Raw genomic sequence first — 18,979 nt, forward strand, 5'->3', positions numbered from 1 at the left:
GCGAGGGAGGAAGATTTCCCACCCCTGCCTGCCGCAGGGAAGCTTTCCCACCCCCGCCTGCCGCAGCCCAAGGCCTCGCAGGAGCGTCGGGGTCAGTCCTGGGAGTGGCGGAGGGACAGAGTCCACCTCTGTCCTCGCCCCTCCCCACGGGGGTGCTGTCGGGGGCTACGTCACCCCGGGCCTTTGCCGCGAGCGGCTGCACAGGGACTGGCACCTTCCGTCAGGGTGACAGTGACACGCAGGCCGGCAGACGCCCCGGTCAGCTGCCTGGAGGGTGGAAGGGTTTCCAATTTTGTGTCCGACACAAGAAAATGCCCTGTTTATAAGGAGTCGTCAGGAAGAGCGTTGAAAAGTCAACCTCATCACCCACTCAAGGCAGAAATTTGGAGCTCCAGGCAGAAGGCTTTTAAGTGTCACTCACCCATCTGACAAAACGGAGATCGTAAGCCCGACTCCTCGGTCGCTGGGATGGTAGAGTGAGGTGCCTTCCGTCGAGTCAGCACACAGCAGTGCTGTCCTCACTGGGATCGCTGCTTACTCGAAGACTGTCAGAGCTGAGATTACTGAACAGGGTCGTCACAGGTTAGACCTGCTCCACGCTCTGCTTCCAGACACGAGGGGAGGGAGCCTGAGACGCCGTGTGGCTTGTACGGGGTCCCCTCACTGGTCACTGTCAGCACGAGACACAGCCCAGCACCATCTTCCTGCCACTGCCCCACAAACGAACGTTGAACAAGCTGGACCTGTAACACGCCAGGGCTCTGAACCTTGAAAACAGTGGTTCCCCGTTCTCCCTGCAGAGACAAGGAGCGAGTCTGAGCGGCGAAGCCCCCCCAGCGGTCTGAGGTGGAGGCTGAGGCCTCGACCACGAAGGCCCCCTCGAGCAGAGGCTCTGCCTGGTCATCCTCGGCTCCCCCGGCGGGTCCAGGTGGGGGTGGATGGCGGCAGCGCTGGGGGCGGGCAGAGTGATCTTGAAGGGCCGGTCTTGGTTCAAGTGACAGCAGGTGTGTGGAGCCTGCGGGATTCCAGAAACCCCGTCTAGTCAGGGCCCGTGAGCCCAGCCCTTGCCCAGGGTCCCCGGGCCCCTCCTCACACCCGCTCCTGCCCCGTTCCTCCCCACGTTGCTGGGGAACATCTCCCAAGGCTCCCCCGGCCCCGGGCGCCCTCTGCCCAGCGTGAGCAGCTCCCCTTCCCGGCCTGTCCAGAGGGCTGGCCACGCGGTGAGAAGGCCCAGAGCCAGGCTGCCGTCGGCTGAGCACACGTGGTGCTCGCCGTGTCTCGAGAAGTCCGGACAGCAGTGCGGTCGTTACCCTGGAGCACAGTCGTATGCCTACTCACCCGGCGGCCGGCCTTCCAGAAGCATTCGGAAACCTCTCAGCGCTCACGGAAGGCCCGTCTCAGGGTGGTGTCAGCGGTCAGCAGCTCGACGGCAGGCCCCGGGCTCCGCGCCTTCGGTGGATGCGCTCCTTTGCCGCCCACGACAGCCCCGCGCGCTGGGGCCACGCGGGTGTCACCTGCACAGAGGAGAAGAGTGAAGGTTACATGCGGGAACTACCCCAGTTCTCACCGGTGCGGCCTGGAGGATCCGAGGTTCAACCCACGCAATGTGGACCCATGGCCTCTGTCCCCGTCCCCCAGGCTCCACCGTCCCCAAGCCCATTGGCCTGGTTAATCCTGTGTCCTCAGATGACAGCCAAGACCTGGGAGGAGACGGGCGGGAACCGCAGAAAGGACAGGGGGACCAGCCCAGGGGTCCCAGAGGAAGCTGGGGAGCCCCAGCCCTGAAGGCTGCGGACAGGTCCTGAGCTGGGGGCCAGCGGCCCTGCAGACATAACAGCCCTCGAGGGAGAACAGAGCTCCCCCAGCAGCACTGCAGTCTTGGAGCACTTGGAGCTGGGGGCCGACGCCCTGCGTCCGCCAGTTAAGGGTATTATCATCGTTTCAGAGCCCAGCACGGGAACTGTCCTCATGAACTGCACCCTGCTGTCACCGAGGAAGGGCTCAGGTGTGCTTGGGGTCGTCTGCCCAGGAAAGCAGGGAGAGCGACACTCTGCAAAGCCTCCATTTTAAAGGCGGAATTCGGAGATTTTGGTCATCAGAGGGACGGCCGTCCTTCGTCTGGAAACACATTCCTGCTGAGCCTGGAGGCGTCCGTGCAAATGTGCATCTCGTGGGTTTTTTCCAGACGCTTCCACGGTCATCATCTCTTGATCCTCACGTGTCATAGGAATGATATTAGTCAGATAAGAACCAGACTGTATGACCTTCCCCTCCAGAGATCTCAGCCTCTAGCCATGAGAATTACAGTGACGGCAGCCACAAGATTCTGGAAGCTGCACTAGAAAGTGCCATTGGGTGAAAGTCCCTGGACCCTGGACTCTGGTTACTGTTTGGTTTTAAGTGGTTGCAAACACAGAAGACGTGTGTCTTCAGGTGACAAGGGGCCCGGAACCTCTTAGAGGGTGGGCGCCCAGCTCTTGTCCCCCCGGGGAGATGGGGCAGAGGGCCTGAGGATGGGCATTTTACAACCTGAAAGCACCCCTGACCACGGGCCACAGTTAAGACACTACATCCAGGTCCTGAGGAAGCAGAAGTGCCCGGGCACACTGCCTTGTGGCTGGAGCAGGGGAGACGCGCGTCATTCCTGGAAGCCTCGTTCCACGGAGTGCCCACCAGCCCTGGGTTCGGGAACACTGGCCTCTGCCCTCAGGGGATGTGGGGTTAAGTTCCTGCGAGGCTCTGGACACAGCGCTGCCATCAGTACACTAGCTGTCGTGTGTGTGTATCTGTGTGAAGTCGCCTCGTTCAAGGCACCGTGTTGATCTGTTCGCACCGAGCTCTCAACCCACAGCCCATAACTCAGGCCTGGATTCCGCTTGTCAGACACACGGACTTGCCCCGTGAGGCACCTCCCAGTCCTCGTGCCCTTAGGGTCACAGACTGCACGGCAGCTCCATGCTCGGGGGACGTTTTAATCAGAAAAATCACCATCGGAAAGCACAAAATGCGGAAATGGGCTGTAAAAAGGCTCTTATTCACAGTATGAGCTGCACCACCAAGGAGGCGAGCGGCCGCTCGTCCAACCTCAGCCGGGAACGTGACCCCAGGTCCCGCCTTTCTGCGCATCCGCGGCGACCGCGAGGGCTCGCGGTGTGGATGGCGTGACGGGGAAGTCCTAGCGGGAAGGCGAGTCTGCAGACACGGAGTCCGCGGGTGATGAGGACCGGCCGCACCGGTCACCGCGGGGCCTGGAGCCCGGCCGCTGCGTCGACGGACCCTTCGCGCAGCTGCCCCCTGCGAGCTGTGCAAGTGCGCGCCCGGCCCGGGCTCTCCGCCGCGCTTGTCCTGTCGGCCGTTGCGTGCACAGGACGTGCTCCCGCCTTCGCGCAGACCCGCCGCGACTGACCGGGCAGCCGGCTCCAGCCCCTGGGCCCAGGCCGCGTGGGACATCCAGCGAGGAGACGAAGAGAGCGGGGCGCTGCCGCCCTGCACGTCCCTGCTGCGTGGAGCCCGGAGAGGGAGCCCCTCACCTCCTCCCGGCCCGGGCCAGGCTGTGCCCATACTCCGCGGGTTCCTGGCTCTGCTGCCTCTCGGAGCCCCTCGCACCCCAGGAAACCTCATTTCCTCTTCTCTCGGATGTCTGTCTGTTCCTAGAAGTCGTGGGCCTCGGTTCTGCAGAGCAGATGCTGTGACGCATGGCTGGGCCAGCTTTCCCGGCTCTGGCCTGATCCCAGCTCCAGGAGAAGCACGGCCTCTTAGCTCTTCAGTCACCCTTCCACCCAAACCGCTGCACGAGGCATGGAGCTCTCAAGTGTGTGGAGGCGGAAGGGCAGTTGGGGGGGCGCCTGGAGCTGCAGTCTGGGGGCTGCAGGGGGGCCCTGCTGCATGAAGTGACTCTCCGGGTGGCGAACCGCAGCCCCGGGAGGAGTGGCGGGTGCGGAGAGCTGGGGACTCTCTCCGGGCCCATCCGCCATGGAGGCAAGGCCTCCATCCACACTGTCAGCTGTCAGTGCAGCCCCTTTGCCCTGGGAAGGAGGGGACGGTGCCGCCAGCTGCCAGGAAGCCCAAGAAAGAGCAAGTTCGGTCCGATTCGAACTGGAGTCAATCAAAGTGAAGAAGAACGTTCCATCCCAACCAGAGCGTCGTCAAAGCAGCAAAGAGAACTCGTAGCTCGGGAGCCACGGCTCCTGGTGAAAACGTCCCCCAGACCCCTCCCGGCCCAACCCTCACCATAAAGGGTGGTGGCTGAGGTCTGCTCCTGCCGCGGCTGCGATGAATGCAGATCCTGGATGGCGGGCGCAGGGGCTCCGGGGTTGAGCCTTCCTGCCCCATGGCTTGTTGGTGTGTCCTTCCTTCCACGGGGCCTCCCATGGAGTGCATGGAATCCCTTCCAGGTGGACTCTGCGGCCTCCCGCCCTGAACTAGGCCTCAACTGCTGAGGGAAGGAGGAGTCACGTCTCTAGGAAGAAGCCAAGAATCCCCCCAACACACACACACACACACACACACACACACACACACACACACACACACAAACACACACCAGGAGCCCCATTTCCCAGAGACCGGAGGTCAGAGGCAGGCTGCTCCTATCTGTTTCGGAAGAAAAGGCACAGACTTGCTTTGAGAGTGAGAACCAGCCTCCCTGACTCCCCTCTTGGCTGCCAGGTCCCTCCTGGCTCAGAAAGTGAATTCAAGGTCAGAGAGAAAATAAGGACAGAATCATAGAAAATAGGAAAGAAACAGACACTCCCCAAAATTTTTCAATAAGCTCTTCTTCCAGCAAATCCCGGCTTAATTTTAGTTTCTACTCATCATTGCTCTAGACTGAACGCCTCATTTAACTTTTATATCATCTTGATTTTATGTATTTTTCCATTCTGATTAGATTTCCTTTTTAACCCGAAGGGCACCCCCCCAGGACATTTTCCTGTGTCTGGAATCCTCTTCTGTCTCCCTCCATGTGGGAAAGAACATTCTCTAGATTAGAAACCCCTCCAGGCTTGCTGAACGGGGCAGAACAAACCCTAGAAATGAGAATGGGGGGTGAGGAGGTGAGGTCTCCTGGGCCTGACATCAGTGGTGTCCTGGTAAACATTAACGACTGGCTCTTTGTGGGGAGAAGCCCTGGTTTGTAGCGTTTGACGATGTCCGCAGTGTACGTATCCCCCCGTGGCCGATTTTGAGCCACCGAGGAGGCACCAGGGTTGGCAGAGCCAGTGCGGGGGCTGGGCTTCAGCTTGACCCCAGGCCCTCGTCTCCCGGGGCTATGGCGGGGGTCCCGCCGGGTTACTGCTCGGAAGGCCTTTCCAGGTCATTGGAGAACGTTTGTCACGAAGAGGCAGAGCTTGCCATCATGGCCCAGGAAGAAGGGCAGTGGATTTGGTCCACCCCACAGTCGTGTCCCGAGTCAGGCAGCGCCCCGCCCCAGTGACTCCGTCCTCTTTCGTGAGAGCAGATCAGACCCGGGGCAGGGGGAGCGGTCTGTGCAGCGCAGGTGCGGCCGGAGGCTTCCCATGCGAAGCAATTAATGCTTTGTTCTTCTTGTCCCTCCGCCCTCTCGCCAGAGAGTTTTCCAAAGAGAGGGAGAAGGCCAAGGCCCGGGGCGACTTCCAGAAGCTGCGGGAGAAGCAGCAGCTGGAAGAGGACCTGAAGGGCTACCTGGACTGGATCACGCAGGCGGAGGACATCGACCCCGAGAACGAGGACGAGGGCTTGGACGAGGAGAAACCCCGAAACAGTGAGCGGCCTCCCCGACTGGGGCTGGGGTCTGGGCGAGGCGGGGGGCTTCCCCCCGTCCTGACGGTGCGGCCCCTGTAGCCATCTTCTCTGCTCTCAGAAATCAGTGCCACGTGTGGAACAAAGCCTGATATAGTCGTCCTAGAGCCTCTGGTCCCGGGACGGGGGAAACTGCTCAGTCGGGCTCTTGGTTTTAAATCCGACATCCTCCTCCCAGCTCCGGCTCCCTGGGCCGGGGCAGGAGTCCTGCTCCAGGCTTGTTCAGACGGGACCATTTCCCCCACCACCACCGGAAAGCAGGCTCCCCCCCTCCCCTTCCAAGGACCACTGCGCTTTCTCAGGGAAAAGAGCCCAAGGTTTCTCTCGAGGAGGCTAGATTCAAAGATCTGGGAAGGTGCTGAATGGGAAGGTTGGGGAAACCCGGAGGAAACTGGCAGAATAGCTTTAGGTCTTAGAAACCGACCCCAGCCCCTCTCTTCTCCTCCCGCGGGCCCCCTTCCTGGGGTTGCGCACATTTGAATCGGGACGTTTCTGACCAAGGAACCAAGCAGGTTAAACAGCCGACATGCTTGCTGAGCGGGGCCAGTCAAATAAGCGGGGGAAGCTAGAAAGGCTCCCAGGCCCAGAGGGAGGAGAGAGACCCGCTGAGGCTCTGGGGGCTGACGGGGGAGCAGGGTGTCCATCGCTGTGTCCTGACAGAGGCCAGGAGGGCGCAGGACGCGTGTGTGCATGTGTATCCCGACGCGCGTGCGGATACGGTGGCCTTGGGCGTGGGCGTAGATTCTGCCGGTTGTGTTCATGCCCCCTGGCCGGGTTCTGCGTGTCCCTGCTCGTTGGTACCTGAGCTCTAAGTGGGAATCTAGGAGGGGGAGCAGGTGGAGAGAGAAGGAAGACAACTTGGGTGTGAGCAGAGAGCAGGCCCGCCTCCATCGTTTCAGAGACGGATTGAATACAGCCTTCCACGACTTGCTTTCCAATAACTCTGCTCAAGGAATGAACACAAAATTAAAACACACACACAGCCAGGGACTGGTAACGAGGAGGCCTTCACGCTCTGCTAAGGAGTTTTTGCACGTTGGACGACAAGGCCTTAGACGGATTAGAACAGTGAGCGGCGATGCTGCTGAGAATCTTCCTGGAAAGACGCCAGCAGCGTCCATTCCGCTGCTGACGGATCGTGGATGCGGGATGGTCTGTGGCAGCCAGCCGTGTGTGAATAGTGAGCTAGCCTGGGAGCCTCGTCGACACCTGCTGCGAAGCACAGGAGCGGGCTGTGGGCTCCGGTCTGCACCCTGGCCACGGTGGAGCCCAGCTCACCACGGATGGTAGGAGCGTGTCTCTTACACGTTCGTAGAAACTTGTGTGTCCACTGCCCGCGCAGCACTTGGTGGCCGTCCACAGAGACACAGTTATCCCGCTCTTTTCTGAGGACAGGTGTGCTGCTTCCCTGTCCTGCCCTGATGGAGAATTCTTTGCTGCTGGAGCGGATCGAGTGGACGAGGCCCATCTACCCTCTCTTTCTGCCCGAGCTCTGGGAAGAGCACAGTGTGCGGCCTGCCCCAGTGGACAGAGTCTCTGCCAGGGTTCTCATGAGCCCTTATGTGGATGAAGTCTGGCGTCCCTCCCCCACGCTCGTCCCTGGTGCTGGAGGAGCCTGGGGTCTGCTTCTCACCCTCAGCCTTGGCCTCAGAGGACGGAACGGAGCCTGCCGCCTTCCGTCGTGGAAATGGTGGCGGGCCGGTTCTAGGGGGAGGGGGCCAGGGACTGGGCATCTAGGAAAACAAGACAGAGGATAAAATAGAGGCACATGAGGAACTGAATGAGGGACGCTTGGGTATGGAGCCAGGAGGCCTGTCCAGAGGCCGGGGCGGCAGGGAAGTCCGGTCAAGAGCAGAGTGGGGCTTCCCTGGTGGTGCAGTGGTTGGGGGTCCGCCTGCCGATGCAGGGGACGCGGGTTCGTGCCCCGGTCCGGGAAGATCCCACATGCCGCGGAGCGGCTGGGCCCGTGAGCCATGGCCGCTGAGCCTGCGCGTCCGGAGCCTGTGCTCCGCAACGGGAGAGGCCACAACAGTGAGAGGCCCGCGTACCGCAAAAAAAACAAAAAAAAGAAGAGCAGAGTGGACGAGACGGGCTTGTTAAGGGACTGGCCGCTTAACAGATCCACAGAAAAGGTAGGCCCGCGGCTCAGAAACTATATTCTGATCTTCAGAACTTTGTAGTTTGCCCTTTGAAACAAATACAAGGGAAGAAATGCTGCTACTAATGGTATGCGTTTCTATCAAAGTAGTGTCTTTGCCTTTGAAATTGCTAAAAGATTACAATACAGTGTATTTGCCAGTTCTCTTCAGCTCAAAAATTAAGTCGTCTTTTGAGAAAAGAGGGAAAAGGGTATTATCACTCTTGACCAATGGCTCTGGACACTCGTGCTTGTGCCCCAGGCAGGAGCCCCGTCGGCACTTAGGAAATGCCAGCTGTCGGGCGCCGGTGACACAGGGTGGCTCCAGTGCGGACACGGTTCCGTGACACGTCATTGCGTGGTAGCTGAGCTCGCCCACGGGAGCCCAGTTACTCATTTTTCAAGCAAGAGCTACAGATGCCACTGTGGCCGTGGAAAGAACAGGGCTCGGGAAGGCAGCAGAGAGAGGGCATCGTTTGAGGTGTTTCTCTAAGTAATTAGAGTCTATGAGTTGGCTGGTAAATTACATAAAAAATACGTTACAGTACACTCAGTTCGTTCATCCTTCCACCCACCCATCCACCCATCAAGCAATTAAAGGTCTGCTCTGTGTCTGGCGCTGTTTCTGGCCCTGAGGATACAGCGATGCACAAAGTCCTCAAGAATCCCCGCCCTCGTGGGACGGGAATTTCTTCTCTTCTTTCTTTCTCCTCCTCAAGATCAAAGAATGCGTGGATTAAGTATCTGTGCATATGGGAATCTCTCTCTCATGTCGTTAAGACCATTTCAGTGCAGCCCCAGTCCTCGAAGACAGACATTTGTGCAGATGAACCTGGAAAAGACAGACCGTGGAACCAAAACACTTGAGTTGTAAGCTGGTTAAGTATTTATCCAGCGTATTCAGTTCTGTTCGCAGGAGCCCCTCTGCGATCACCGTTCACCATCAGAGCCGCGTGGCCACCGCCGCCCTGCGGCGTCTGGGGTTGCATGTTACTGACGCATGGAGATTCGAGGGCCTCCGAGGGCAGCAGGTTACCCACGGAAGGGTCCTGTGGGGCTCGAGAGCGGTGATCTGAACATCACTGGTCTACACGGTATACGTGTCAAGGGCACGTGCATCATTATTTGAGCGTTTTTTTATTTTACAATTTAATCAGTTTTCCTTGGACTTACTCGTGGGCATGGCTGCCACACGCCTGGAGTCCTGAGACAGCGTCCCACCAGCACCCGGTCAGACGGCGTGAGAAAGACACTAGCAACGGCTTTTTTCCTGACTCCCTTCTTACTTTGGACCCAAAGTTATCGTGTTGGAGGCCATCCTAACCCCACACCCTGCGGGACAGCAGACGCCTCGGCTGCCCCGCGCATCACCTTAGCTCGTCCTAATCAAACCCTAAACGTCAGTGCTGGAAACCGCCGCAGAGATCAGGTGGGGACAGCTCGCCTGGGCTGGCGATGAGGGCCGTCGGGGCTCAGAGGCAGCGCAGAGACAAGCGGCCCGGGGGCCCTGCAGTGAGGCTGTTTCATGGGTTCTTCTGGGCTGCTGGGAACAACTCCCCTGGGCGGGTCCCAGACACCCATGTTGTATGCAGACCCTCACTCGGGAATCGGGTCAGAACAGGACCCCGGCAGGGGTGGTATCTCCACAGACAGCCCGTCTGCCGTGGAGCAGTCTGGCTGTTCTGCTGTCGGGCCCATGACTTTGTAGACACCAGTGTCCCAGCCTGGGTGCAGTGGAGGGGCCCCCGAGGGCCACGTCGAGCGTACGGTGAGAAGCAGGTGTCCCTTCCCAGCCTAGGCAAGCCGTCCTACGCTTCTTAAAGCAAAACCAGCTCTGGGGGAGCTTGCCAGCCGGCTGTAAAGACCACAGCCATCTTCCTTGGATGGTGGAGTAGCTTCTGGAAGGAAGGAGGGTGTGAAAGCCACACGGTAAAAGGGAAAGCTGGCAGCCAGTGGAGCAAGGGCGAGCCCTTCTCATTCACGCGCTCTCCTCGAGGGTGTCGTTCTTCCACAGCCGGTGTGGAGCTGCTCTTTGGATCCCGAGGTTGGACAGTGGGCGAGGGTCGGCATCTGCGGGCTCTCCTGGGCTAGAGCGCCAAGGCGGACAGGACGGGGGCGCGAGAGGGAGCAGGACAGGGACGGTCTCGTTTCGTCCTCCCCGGGATTATCTCCCGTGGGCACTGACGCCCCCTTTGTAGACGGGGAGCTGGGCTCAGAGAAGGTAACGTGTCATGTCCCACAGCTTGTACGCTGCCCCCGACCTCGGGGATGTGGGCCTGAGTCCAGCGCCGCCCGGACCCCTCCTCAGCCCTGCCCTTGGTACAGGGACCCCCCTGCGTGTCCGGCCAGAAGCGTCTGGAAGAGGTCCCTCTAACGCCTCCGTCGTAGCATCTGTAACACCCTCGGTCTAACGCGCAGAGCGGGGTGGACGGAGGGAAGGAGGGCTGGGCGGGGGGTGGAAAATCTGATCTTAAACATTACCCTGAAGGGCCCTGAGTGTGATTTTAAAAGCAGGGAGAGATGGGCTTTATGATCGTAAGGACTGTGTTTGGAGCGTGAAAGGGAGTCATGGCAACATCTTGCTCAGGTAGAAGGTTCACTGAGGTCAGAAGCCACCCGCCCGGAGTGGTCTAAGGGCAGCTGTGCTTGGAAAGGGGGCACATCAGTGGCACCACCCGTTGGAGTTTCCTTCGGTTCGGGACTCCTTGAACTTGGTCGGGGGAGGGTGTTGGTCAGCTGGGAGGCTGCAGGGAGGGGTGCTCCAGGGCAGCGACCAGCCCTTGTCCTGCCCTGGCGTGTGCACCTGGAGGAATGTGATGTAATCACCTTCAGTGCTGCGGGGTCATGTGGCTGCAGGGTCACCTCGGCGGAACCTCTGACGGTCCCAGGATCCTGGCACGATGGGCGGGGTGGGGGGGGCCTCCAACCAGCAACAGCCTCACCATGGGGGCTCATGTCACCTCCCTGAGGCCACCAAACCCACAGGCAAATGGATCCGCCCACTCAGCCCGCCCAGGTAGCCCCCAGTAAAGCGCTGCTGTGATTTTCTTGTAAAGCTTTGCAAACAGATGGACACACCTGGGGGCTGAAGGTAGCTCCGTGGAGGCGCTGAGGGGTGAATCGGCCCTCATTTCCCTCCGAGCCACCCCCTGGTGACCGGGGCTCATCCCGAAGCACCCTCAGCTCCGCCCCCGCCCTCCCTTCCACGTAGACCCTGGGAGAGAAAAGCCCCGTTGCACCAGGACACGGTTTCTGCCAGAGGCTGTCCGTGGAGGAGAGGGTGGCAGCTCCCGCCTCTGTCGCCTGCTGACGTGGGGAGTTGTCACCTGGGGGCGGAGGGGGGTGAGCCAGGGCTGGGGTGCGGCCGTGCCAGTCAGGTGGGCTAAGTGCTGTAGTAAGAAAGTCTCAGCCGCTTGGCAAGGTGAAGGGTGCTTCCTGCTCCTGGTTCCATGTGGGTCGAGTTGGCAGGAGGGAAGTTCACCTCCCCCCGGCCTCAGAGGTTCTGCGGATCCCCTGCGTCTGGGCAGGAGAGGAGGGAGGCAGAGGGCGCTTGGAGGGCCCCGGGGAGGATGTAAAGGCCAGGCCTGGGAGAGTGGGCATCGCCTGCCACTGGCCAGAACAGTTTACAGCCCCCATAGCTTCCGGGTTGGGGGGCGAGGGGAACGGACACAGTCTAAGTGACCAGGGGCGGCCGGGGGAGGGAGCGTGGTGGACACGCAGCCACGTCTCTGCCGCCCACAGATTGGCAGCGGCTCTCGAGGCCAAAGGGATGAGGAAGCAGCTGCAGGTGTAAAGAGCAGAACAAGTGGGGGGGGGAGGGGAGAGGGAAGGACTTCAGTTTCGGGTTTTGGGGTGAAACCGAAGGTCAATCCGGAAGCGGGGCTGAGACTGGTCCCAGACGGCCTCAGGCGTGGGCTTTCTCCTGTGGGTTCAGCAGAGCCACCAAAGGGATCTGACCGTGGGAAGGTCACCCAGCTCCTTTTGTGAACAGTTGGTTGGGGCTCGGGGGGCTGGAAGCAGGGGGACCCAGGGGTTCCAGGGGCTGACACAGCCTGAAGTGGGAGTCACGGCGGGAAAGATGGCCCTCCGCTGATGGCCGGCGTCCACAGGAAGGGACCGGGGCCGGCAGGGCCCAGGCGTCTTGGGGATGCACAGCTCGGGCTGTTCTTGACCTAGGGATGCAGCAGAGCCCGCCCCCAAGGGACCCCCGGGAGCTGGTTTGTCGCGTCTGCTTGGCTGTGGGAGCCCTTTGCCCTGCGCTGTCTCTATCCGTGACTACCCTGAAAGGTGCCCTGGGTAGCATCCCAGTGGCTCCCCCTCATGTGATCTCTGCCCTTATGACTCGGTGGCTGATGGAAGAGTAAGAGTTGAGTAACAGCCCCAAACACAGGGCTGTGAGGGCTCCGTCCTTCTGGGTCACTTCATCAGATGGACGTGCCTGGGCCTCTGTGGCAGCTGCAGTGCTGCCAGGAGAGCTGTGTGCTTCCGTGGAGCAGGAAGGACCATCGCCTTGAGCAGCGATCGCACCTGCTGTGTGCTTCCGCGGAACCGGAAGGACCGTCGCCTTAAGCAGCGATCGCACCTGCTGTGCGCTTCCGCGGAGCAGGAAGGACCGTCGCCTTAAGCAGCGATCGCACCTGCTGTGTGCTTCCGCGGAGCAGCAAGGACCGTCGCCTTAAGCAGCGATCGCACCTGCTGTGACCCTGGGCTGGTGGCACTCTGTGTTTGGGCCTCGTGGTTCGAGGGGCAGGGCTGGGGCCGCGTCCGGAGCAGCAGAGCCCTGCCCTCGGGGAGCTGCCCCGAGGAGGGCGGTACCGCAGGGGGTGGATGGACTCTCACACAGGAGGCGAGTGACAGAGTGAGGCTGGGCAGAGGCAGTGGGGAGGAGGACCACTGGCGGCGGGGCCACGTTAGGTGTTGCTTCTGCCCTCACGGGGCTGCTGTGACACATCTCCACAGACGGGGGCTTAGACAACAGACATCGGCTTCCACGGCTCTGCTGGCCGGACGTCCGCGATTGGGGCCCAGCATGGCCATGTTCTTGGGAGGTCCTCTGCCCGGCTCACGGACGGCCCGCTTCCTCCATGGACGCCTGCCTAGTGCTCTGGCCGCTTCTTCTAAGGCACGAATCCCACTCAGAAGGGCTCCACCCTCATACCCTAATCGCCTCCCGAAGGCCCCACCTCCAAATACCATCGCACTGGGATTAGGGTTTCAACTCATGAATTTGGGGGGACACACACGTTCAGTCCATCGCAATGATCTTTCTGTACCCCTGTGGGAGACCCCGGATTCCTGCTGTAGCCAAGTGCACGGCTCCATCGGGATCAGAAACCACAGAATCCGGCCGCCGTGGGGACACGCGTGGCCCCCTGTGAGTGCGGGGACATGGGGGTGGGCGCTGGGTGTCATAGGTCTGCTTCCTGCAAACCTGGCTCATTTCTGAAGACAGACAAGGGGAGGTTTTCCTCTTGTTTACAGTGCTTACAGATCCACTTCCTCCAAACAGACACGTAGGTTTCAACACTGTCTCAGGACAGATCACACAACGCGCTCAGAGGTAGCCCAGCTGGAACCTGGCAGGCCTTCCCAGAACACAGCAAGCAGTTTTGCTCGTGTCCAGACCCCCCGAATTTAAGCCTGTACTTGGACTTCACTGCAAAGACCGTAGACTTCCTTCCTCCTGCCCCTGGCCTGGATCCACACCGGGTTGACAGTCAGCACACCCCTCCTCAAGGAGAGGATGAGCAAGAAGACTGTGTTTGCCCTTAAGACCCTGTTCTCAGCATGCGGTCCCCGAGTGGACAGTGTCCTGTAGAGGTCGTCGAGGAAGGCGGGTGTCAGAATGTCCTGTTCCCAGTGACGTCCCGATAGTAGGCTAGGACAAGGAAGAAAGCCGTTTACTCAGCTTCATGAAAATATACATTGTTTGCAATTTAGACTTAATTCATACGAGTTCATCAGACTGTCCAGACTTACCCCCTGCAAAGAGGTCTGCAGGGGAAACTCACTAGACAGAGCTGTGAGAAAGGTTTATCCTCTCCAAAAATACACATTTGAATTTCGATAAGGTTCTTCGGTGTTAGGCTTTTTTTTTTTTTTTTTTACAAAAAAGTAAGGATATTAAGATATTCTTAAATGTCTGGACAGAGGAGCTTTTGATGGTTCCTAAATAGATGTTCTGAAAGTGACTCGCCCAGCACAGTGCTGGTTTTGACTAACAGACCCCAAGTCCTGTTCGGAGGGCTTCAGAAAGTGTCTGACGCAGGCGCACGAGCCCTCCGAGACCAGAGGTCAAGAGAAAACAAAAATACGGGCCACGAGCTATTACAGAACCATTACAGATGCCCTGGAGCTTGTCTGTGCCTCTGCTCCTGGGGTGAGATAATAGACCTGTTCTCAACAACCTGCTGATGAGGTGAAAAGCCCTCATTAAATGCCTGACAGGTTGCCCTGAAGGTGAAAAGCCTTTGTTTACCTTCCCAATTCCAAGCTTCAAATCAGCGGCCCAACCCTTATATCTCATTTCAGTGACTCATGAGATAGGATAATGGTATCCAGTATCAGGCTAGTCACTATGCTAACAAAATTCTCTGAAAGTAGCACATGTACCCGCACCAGGCACGTACACTCGCACATGGGCGGGAAGAAACTGAGGACCCCTTTCCTGACAGGAGCGTTCAGAATTGGAGTCTCGTTGTGTTTACTAATACTTGTTCCAGCCAGTGGGTCCAGCTAGGACAAGCAGCTTGGTGTGATGTCTGCTCTGTGCGGTAGAGACAGAGGAAAAGATCGGTGCTGCCACCTGGGGGGTGAGCATCTTCTTGGTGCGAAAAGTGCGGCCCGCGGTAGGGGGTCCCAGCCCCCTTGCCCGCAGCTCCTTCCGCGACCGTGCGATGCCTGGGAAGCTGAGGCTGGTTGGCCGCTGACCGTCAGGCAGAGCGTCTAGGTTTCACCAGGAAGGCCCCAAGCTTCAGGAGGACTCGTAGAGCTTCTTTTTGAGCCTGTTAGGTGGTGTAAAATCATTTCCATGAATTATCATTTCCATAATCCCTTAATGGATGGATTCTATCAATTTGTTCAGTCGCCCCTTGATTAGAAGAGTTGCGAGCACAGCAGTAGGAGGTGAAAGGCCCTCCTCCTTCTCTCCTACCTGGAGGCCAGGGTTTCCGGTCTGCACAATCGTGCTGTGTTTTTGTAGACCGAGTAGGGGCCTGAGAACGAACGACAGGCCACCTGACTTCCGGGCCCCGCCCAGTAGCCGACGGGCAGTGTGCCTCTCTCGGTTTCCCTGTTTGTAAAAGGAGGGGTCGGATCAGACAGCTGCAGAGACACTTCCAGCTCTAGGTTTTGTGTCTATAGTTGGAAGTTAACGCACATTAGCTTCTGCTCCGGGTCTCCTGCAGGGTCCCCTGAACACTGGAAGCGAGCTACTCCTGAAGACCCTCCGGCGCCGGGTCCACCCTGCCCTCCCGCCTGGAGAGCCCAGCTCCGCCATCTGCCTTAGGACCCGCCGTGCTCCCAGCCCTCCTCGGGCACCCCTCCCCTCCTTCCCTCCCGTGCTCACGCCCAGCTCCGCCATCTGCCTTAGGACCCGCCGTGCTCCCAGCCCTCCTCGGGCACCCCTCCCCTCCTTCCCTCCCGTGCTCACGCCCCTCCTCTTTGCTCCCACATTCCTATCCCACACCTGTGTCACGGCACTGATGTACGTGACCTAGTGTACCTATTATCCATCTTATCCCCTGCTGGGTTGGGTTGTGTACCTGGAAAGGGAGGGAAGCTTTGCATCCCCGTCACTGTCCGGAGCCTGGCAGATAGGCCGTCAGTGCATGTTGGTTGGAAAAGGGTGGAAATTAGTGGAGAAAAGTGGGGTCCTGGCCTGGAAGTCTTTGAAATTCTGCCATTGGGAATGGTAGATGACCTGGACCCGCCTTGTGACCGTGTCAGGCTAAAACCAGACAGGACCAGACCTGGTCCCGCAGAGGCTACATAATGAATCAGACGCACAAGTTAATTTTTCATCTTCCGTTTCTTGGCTGTCAACGCTGCTCTCTGACTTCTGGGAGAAAACGGTGTTTTCTGTTCCTCGGTCTTCTTCTTCACGTACTCACCTCTCCTCCCGGTTCTTCTTCAAATACATCCAGAGACTTGCCGGAAGTATCCTTGTTTTATTTTTCTCTCAGCGAGGTCAGCTAGCCAGCCTCGCACGGCAGTCGGGAGAAGGTTAAGAGAGGACCCAGAATAACTTCCCGGCTGCTTCTGTAGGACCGGAACGCTGAGTACATGTAAGGCTGAAAAGGGCGACTCCCTTCCGAGGGACGGGGGTTTGATTTCGTCCGTTATGCGGTCTTTGGCGAAGGGCTTACTTCATGCACTGGCAGAGATGGAGATGTACGGGCTAAATGTTATCACCAGCTGAGACTTGATGAGATCTCAACTGTAGCTCCTGGATGGAGTGGAGAGCAGCCATTTTGGTAATAAATAGAGAACAGCATCTAATTTGTAAATTCCTCTTTCTGCTGCTAAGTTTAATCAGATCAGTGCAACTGAAGGGAATTGTTGACGACCAGAAGTTATTTTCCATGCCTTAATCTGGCCAGGAAGCATCACTCCTAATGGAAATGGTGTGCTTCTCTGACGGTGGCAGGGGATGACATTTGTCATTAGACTAACCCAATTGTCGCATATTAAAGAATATGTTGAGCCCCAAATCTATTTAAAACCAAACTGGAGCTGAGGCCGCATATCACTCTGCTACTAGTGTCACTGGTTCAGAGAAGAAAAATTCTTTCCAGCTGAGCTACAGACCTCTAGCAGTACCAGCCCCAGAGGGTCCACGGCCCGTGACATTTCATCTTGACCAAACAGAAGCGCCCAGTGTGAGGCTCGATGGACCACCGTGGAGGCCAGGTGTGGTCCCAGCCTCTCCGGCGTGGCAGAGAACAAGTGCACAGGACAGAACACAGGCTCCGGTGGGTCCTGGCCTCCGTTTAAGGTTAAAAAGGAGAATTAAAGGGGCACGAAAGGGGGACTTAGTGCAGCTCTCTTTTGTCCAGTCACGCTTAAATCTTTTTCTCGTGAGTAATCACAGTTTTTACAAATTGTCTTCTCACAAGCTGTGAAGCATTTCCAGGGCAGGGACCCTGTCAGGGTAGGTGACTGTTAGGTAGGGACATCATGAATATTCATGAAGCAGTGACAACCCCAAAGGGAACGTGGTAACTGCAGCCCACCTTGGGGAGCAGCGGAGAGCTCAGACTGCAGGTGACCTTTTTGATGCAAACGAGTGGTCCTGAGGCCCTCCTCTTGGACCCGAGTTTTGCTTTTTCACCCCCAGTAAATCCATGCAGCGTCTGGGCCTTGCGTGCACAGGGAATTATTACTGATGAAGCACCTCCTCTGACCTGTATCACCTTTAATCCTTGCTTAACCCTCCAAGATCGGTATTATGGTCTCGGTTTTTTAGATGAGGAAGATGGGGTTCAGATGATTTTCCCAAGACGAGACAGCCAGTAGGAGGCTTAGCCTGGTGCCACACCAAAGCCTGTCTGGCTGTGAAGACCACCCACTCCCTCTTTTGCCAGGCAGCCCCTATGGCCCGAAACACCTGGTGACAGGAAGGGGGTGGGGGGACGGGGGACCTGGTTCGTGGGCTCAGCTCTCCCACTCAGAGCTCCGTGAGCTCGCACAAACCCTTCCTTCCCTGGGCCTTAGTTCCCTAAGGAAATGGAAAGCGGTGCTGGCGTAACCCAGCTTTCTGTAGACCCTGAGCCCCCGCTGGCCCTGCCTTTCTTCGAGTGCTGTGCTCCGGCGTCGTGGGGGCCGGGCCAGGGAGAGCGTGGCCTCGTTTTGCAGACTCTGGTCCTCTCCCTCTCGGCCGAGCAGCCGGCGGCCAAAGGGGAAAGTGCCCACCATCTGAGGACCTCGCCCGGCCTCCCCCCGCCCCTGGCAGCTGACCTCCGCGCCGGTCTCTGCTTTTCTTTCCCAGAGCCAGCATCCTGAAAAATGTCATCTGTGCCTTGAAGGCATCCAGGGGTAGAATCTCAGCGCTGGAAGGCATCCCAGGGCCTCTCCCTGCTCACACCCTCATCCTGTCCCCCACCCCGCCCGTCTCCTGTCCCCTCCCACACCCGGCCAGCCCTGCAGCCCCTCTGTCCTCACCCTGCTGACCTCCCATCTGCGGGGGGCTCGGTCTCCCGCAGTATCGTGGGAAGAAGGCATAGGCTGCACCTCCTCTCTGCTTCCCGGATCAGGCAAATGCCCTATCTACACGCCTGCTTTGCGAACCACCGGTAAAGGAGTTCCCCGGCAATGCGATCAGCAGAAGTAGGAGAGCTGCTTGAATCTGCCCAAGCCCCCCGCCAGCCCCCTGCCCCTGCTCACTTCATGGACCACACACACCCCTTCTCGCACGATAAGCCTGTTCCGCGTCCCACCCTGCCCCCACCCCCTGGTGCCCCGTGACACCGTTTGAAAACCAGAACTTCTGTGTCCTTTCCTCCCCTCTGGGTTTCCTGGGCCACTGAGCCCACAGCGCGAGCCTCATAGGAGCCAGGACCCTGAGGGGAGCGGTGTCGGGGCAGCAAGGCCCAGGCGACCCAGGTTGGCCCCCCTTGAAGTCATTTCTGACGTGGGCATCCCATGTCCTGCCGGCGCCTCCGGGCCTCTGGCTGTGGAGACAGTGGTCCCTGGTCCCTGGGTTTCAAACCATCTCTCTCTTCTAAAGAACAGTCAGCCTTTCCAGCGAGCCCAGGTCTCCTGAGAAACTCTGGAACAGTTCTAAGATTAAGACTTAGATAACGCCTTTTATGGGGTTCAGGGCTCAGTGGAAGGAGTGGAGGCATCGTCCCATGTGAGCCCATCCGCTGTCCTCGCTTGTGTGCTGTGGGGCAGGGTCCCCTCTGGCCCTCGTGGGTCACCTGGCCGCGGGCCTTCCCGAGTCGGCAGTGGAGAAGGAGGGCCTCGAGCAGGGCCGGATCCAGGAGGCAGTGAGTGGACGAGGTGAGTGGGCATCTCCTGGCCCCTGAAGGCAACCAGGCCGTCGTGGGGACGTTTCCGACGCGC

The 18,979-nt window shown here is 58.9% G+C and overlaps 1 protein-coding gene across 10 annotated transcripts in view; it reads left to right on the forward strand.

Moving 5' to 3' along the window:
• Positions 1 to 18,979, forward strand: part of CACNA1C (calcium voltage-gated channel subunit alpha1 C) — a 485,400-nt gene that overhangs the window by 344,200 nt on the left and 122,221 nt on the right. For all 10 annotated transcript variants that reach the window (XM_073789178.1, XM_073789179.1, XM_073789180.1 and 7 more), the window contains exon 9: positions 5,568 to 5,740. In XM_073789178.1, coding sequence (XP_073645279.1) covers positions 5,568 to 5,740 — 173 coding nt within the window. The remainder of the gene's footprint in view (positions 1 to 5,567; positions 5,741 to 18,979) is intronic.

Source organism: Tursiops truncatus, chromosome 11, assembly GCF_011762595.2.
Source record: "Tursiops truncatus isolate mTurTru1 chromosome 11, mTurTru1.mat.Y, whole genome shotgun sequence".
NCBI classification, from domain to species: domain Eukaryota; kingdom Metazoa; phylum Chordata; class Mammalia; order Artiodactyla; family Delphinidae; genus Tursiops; species Tursiops truncatus.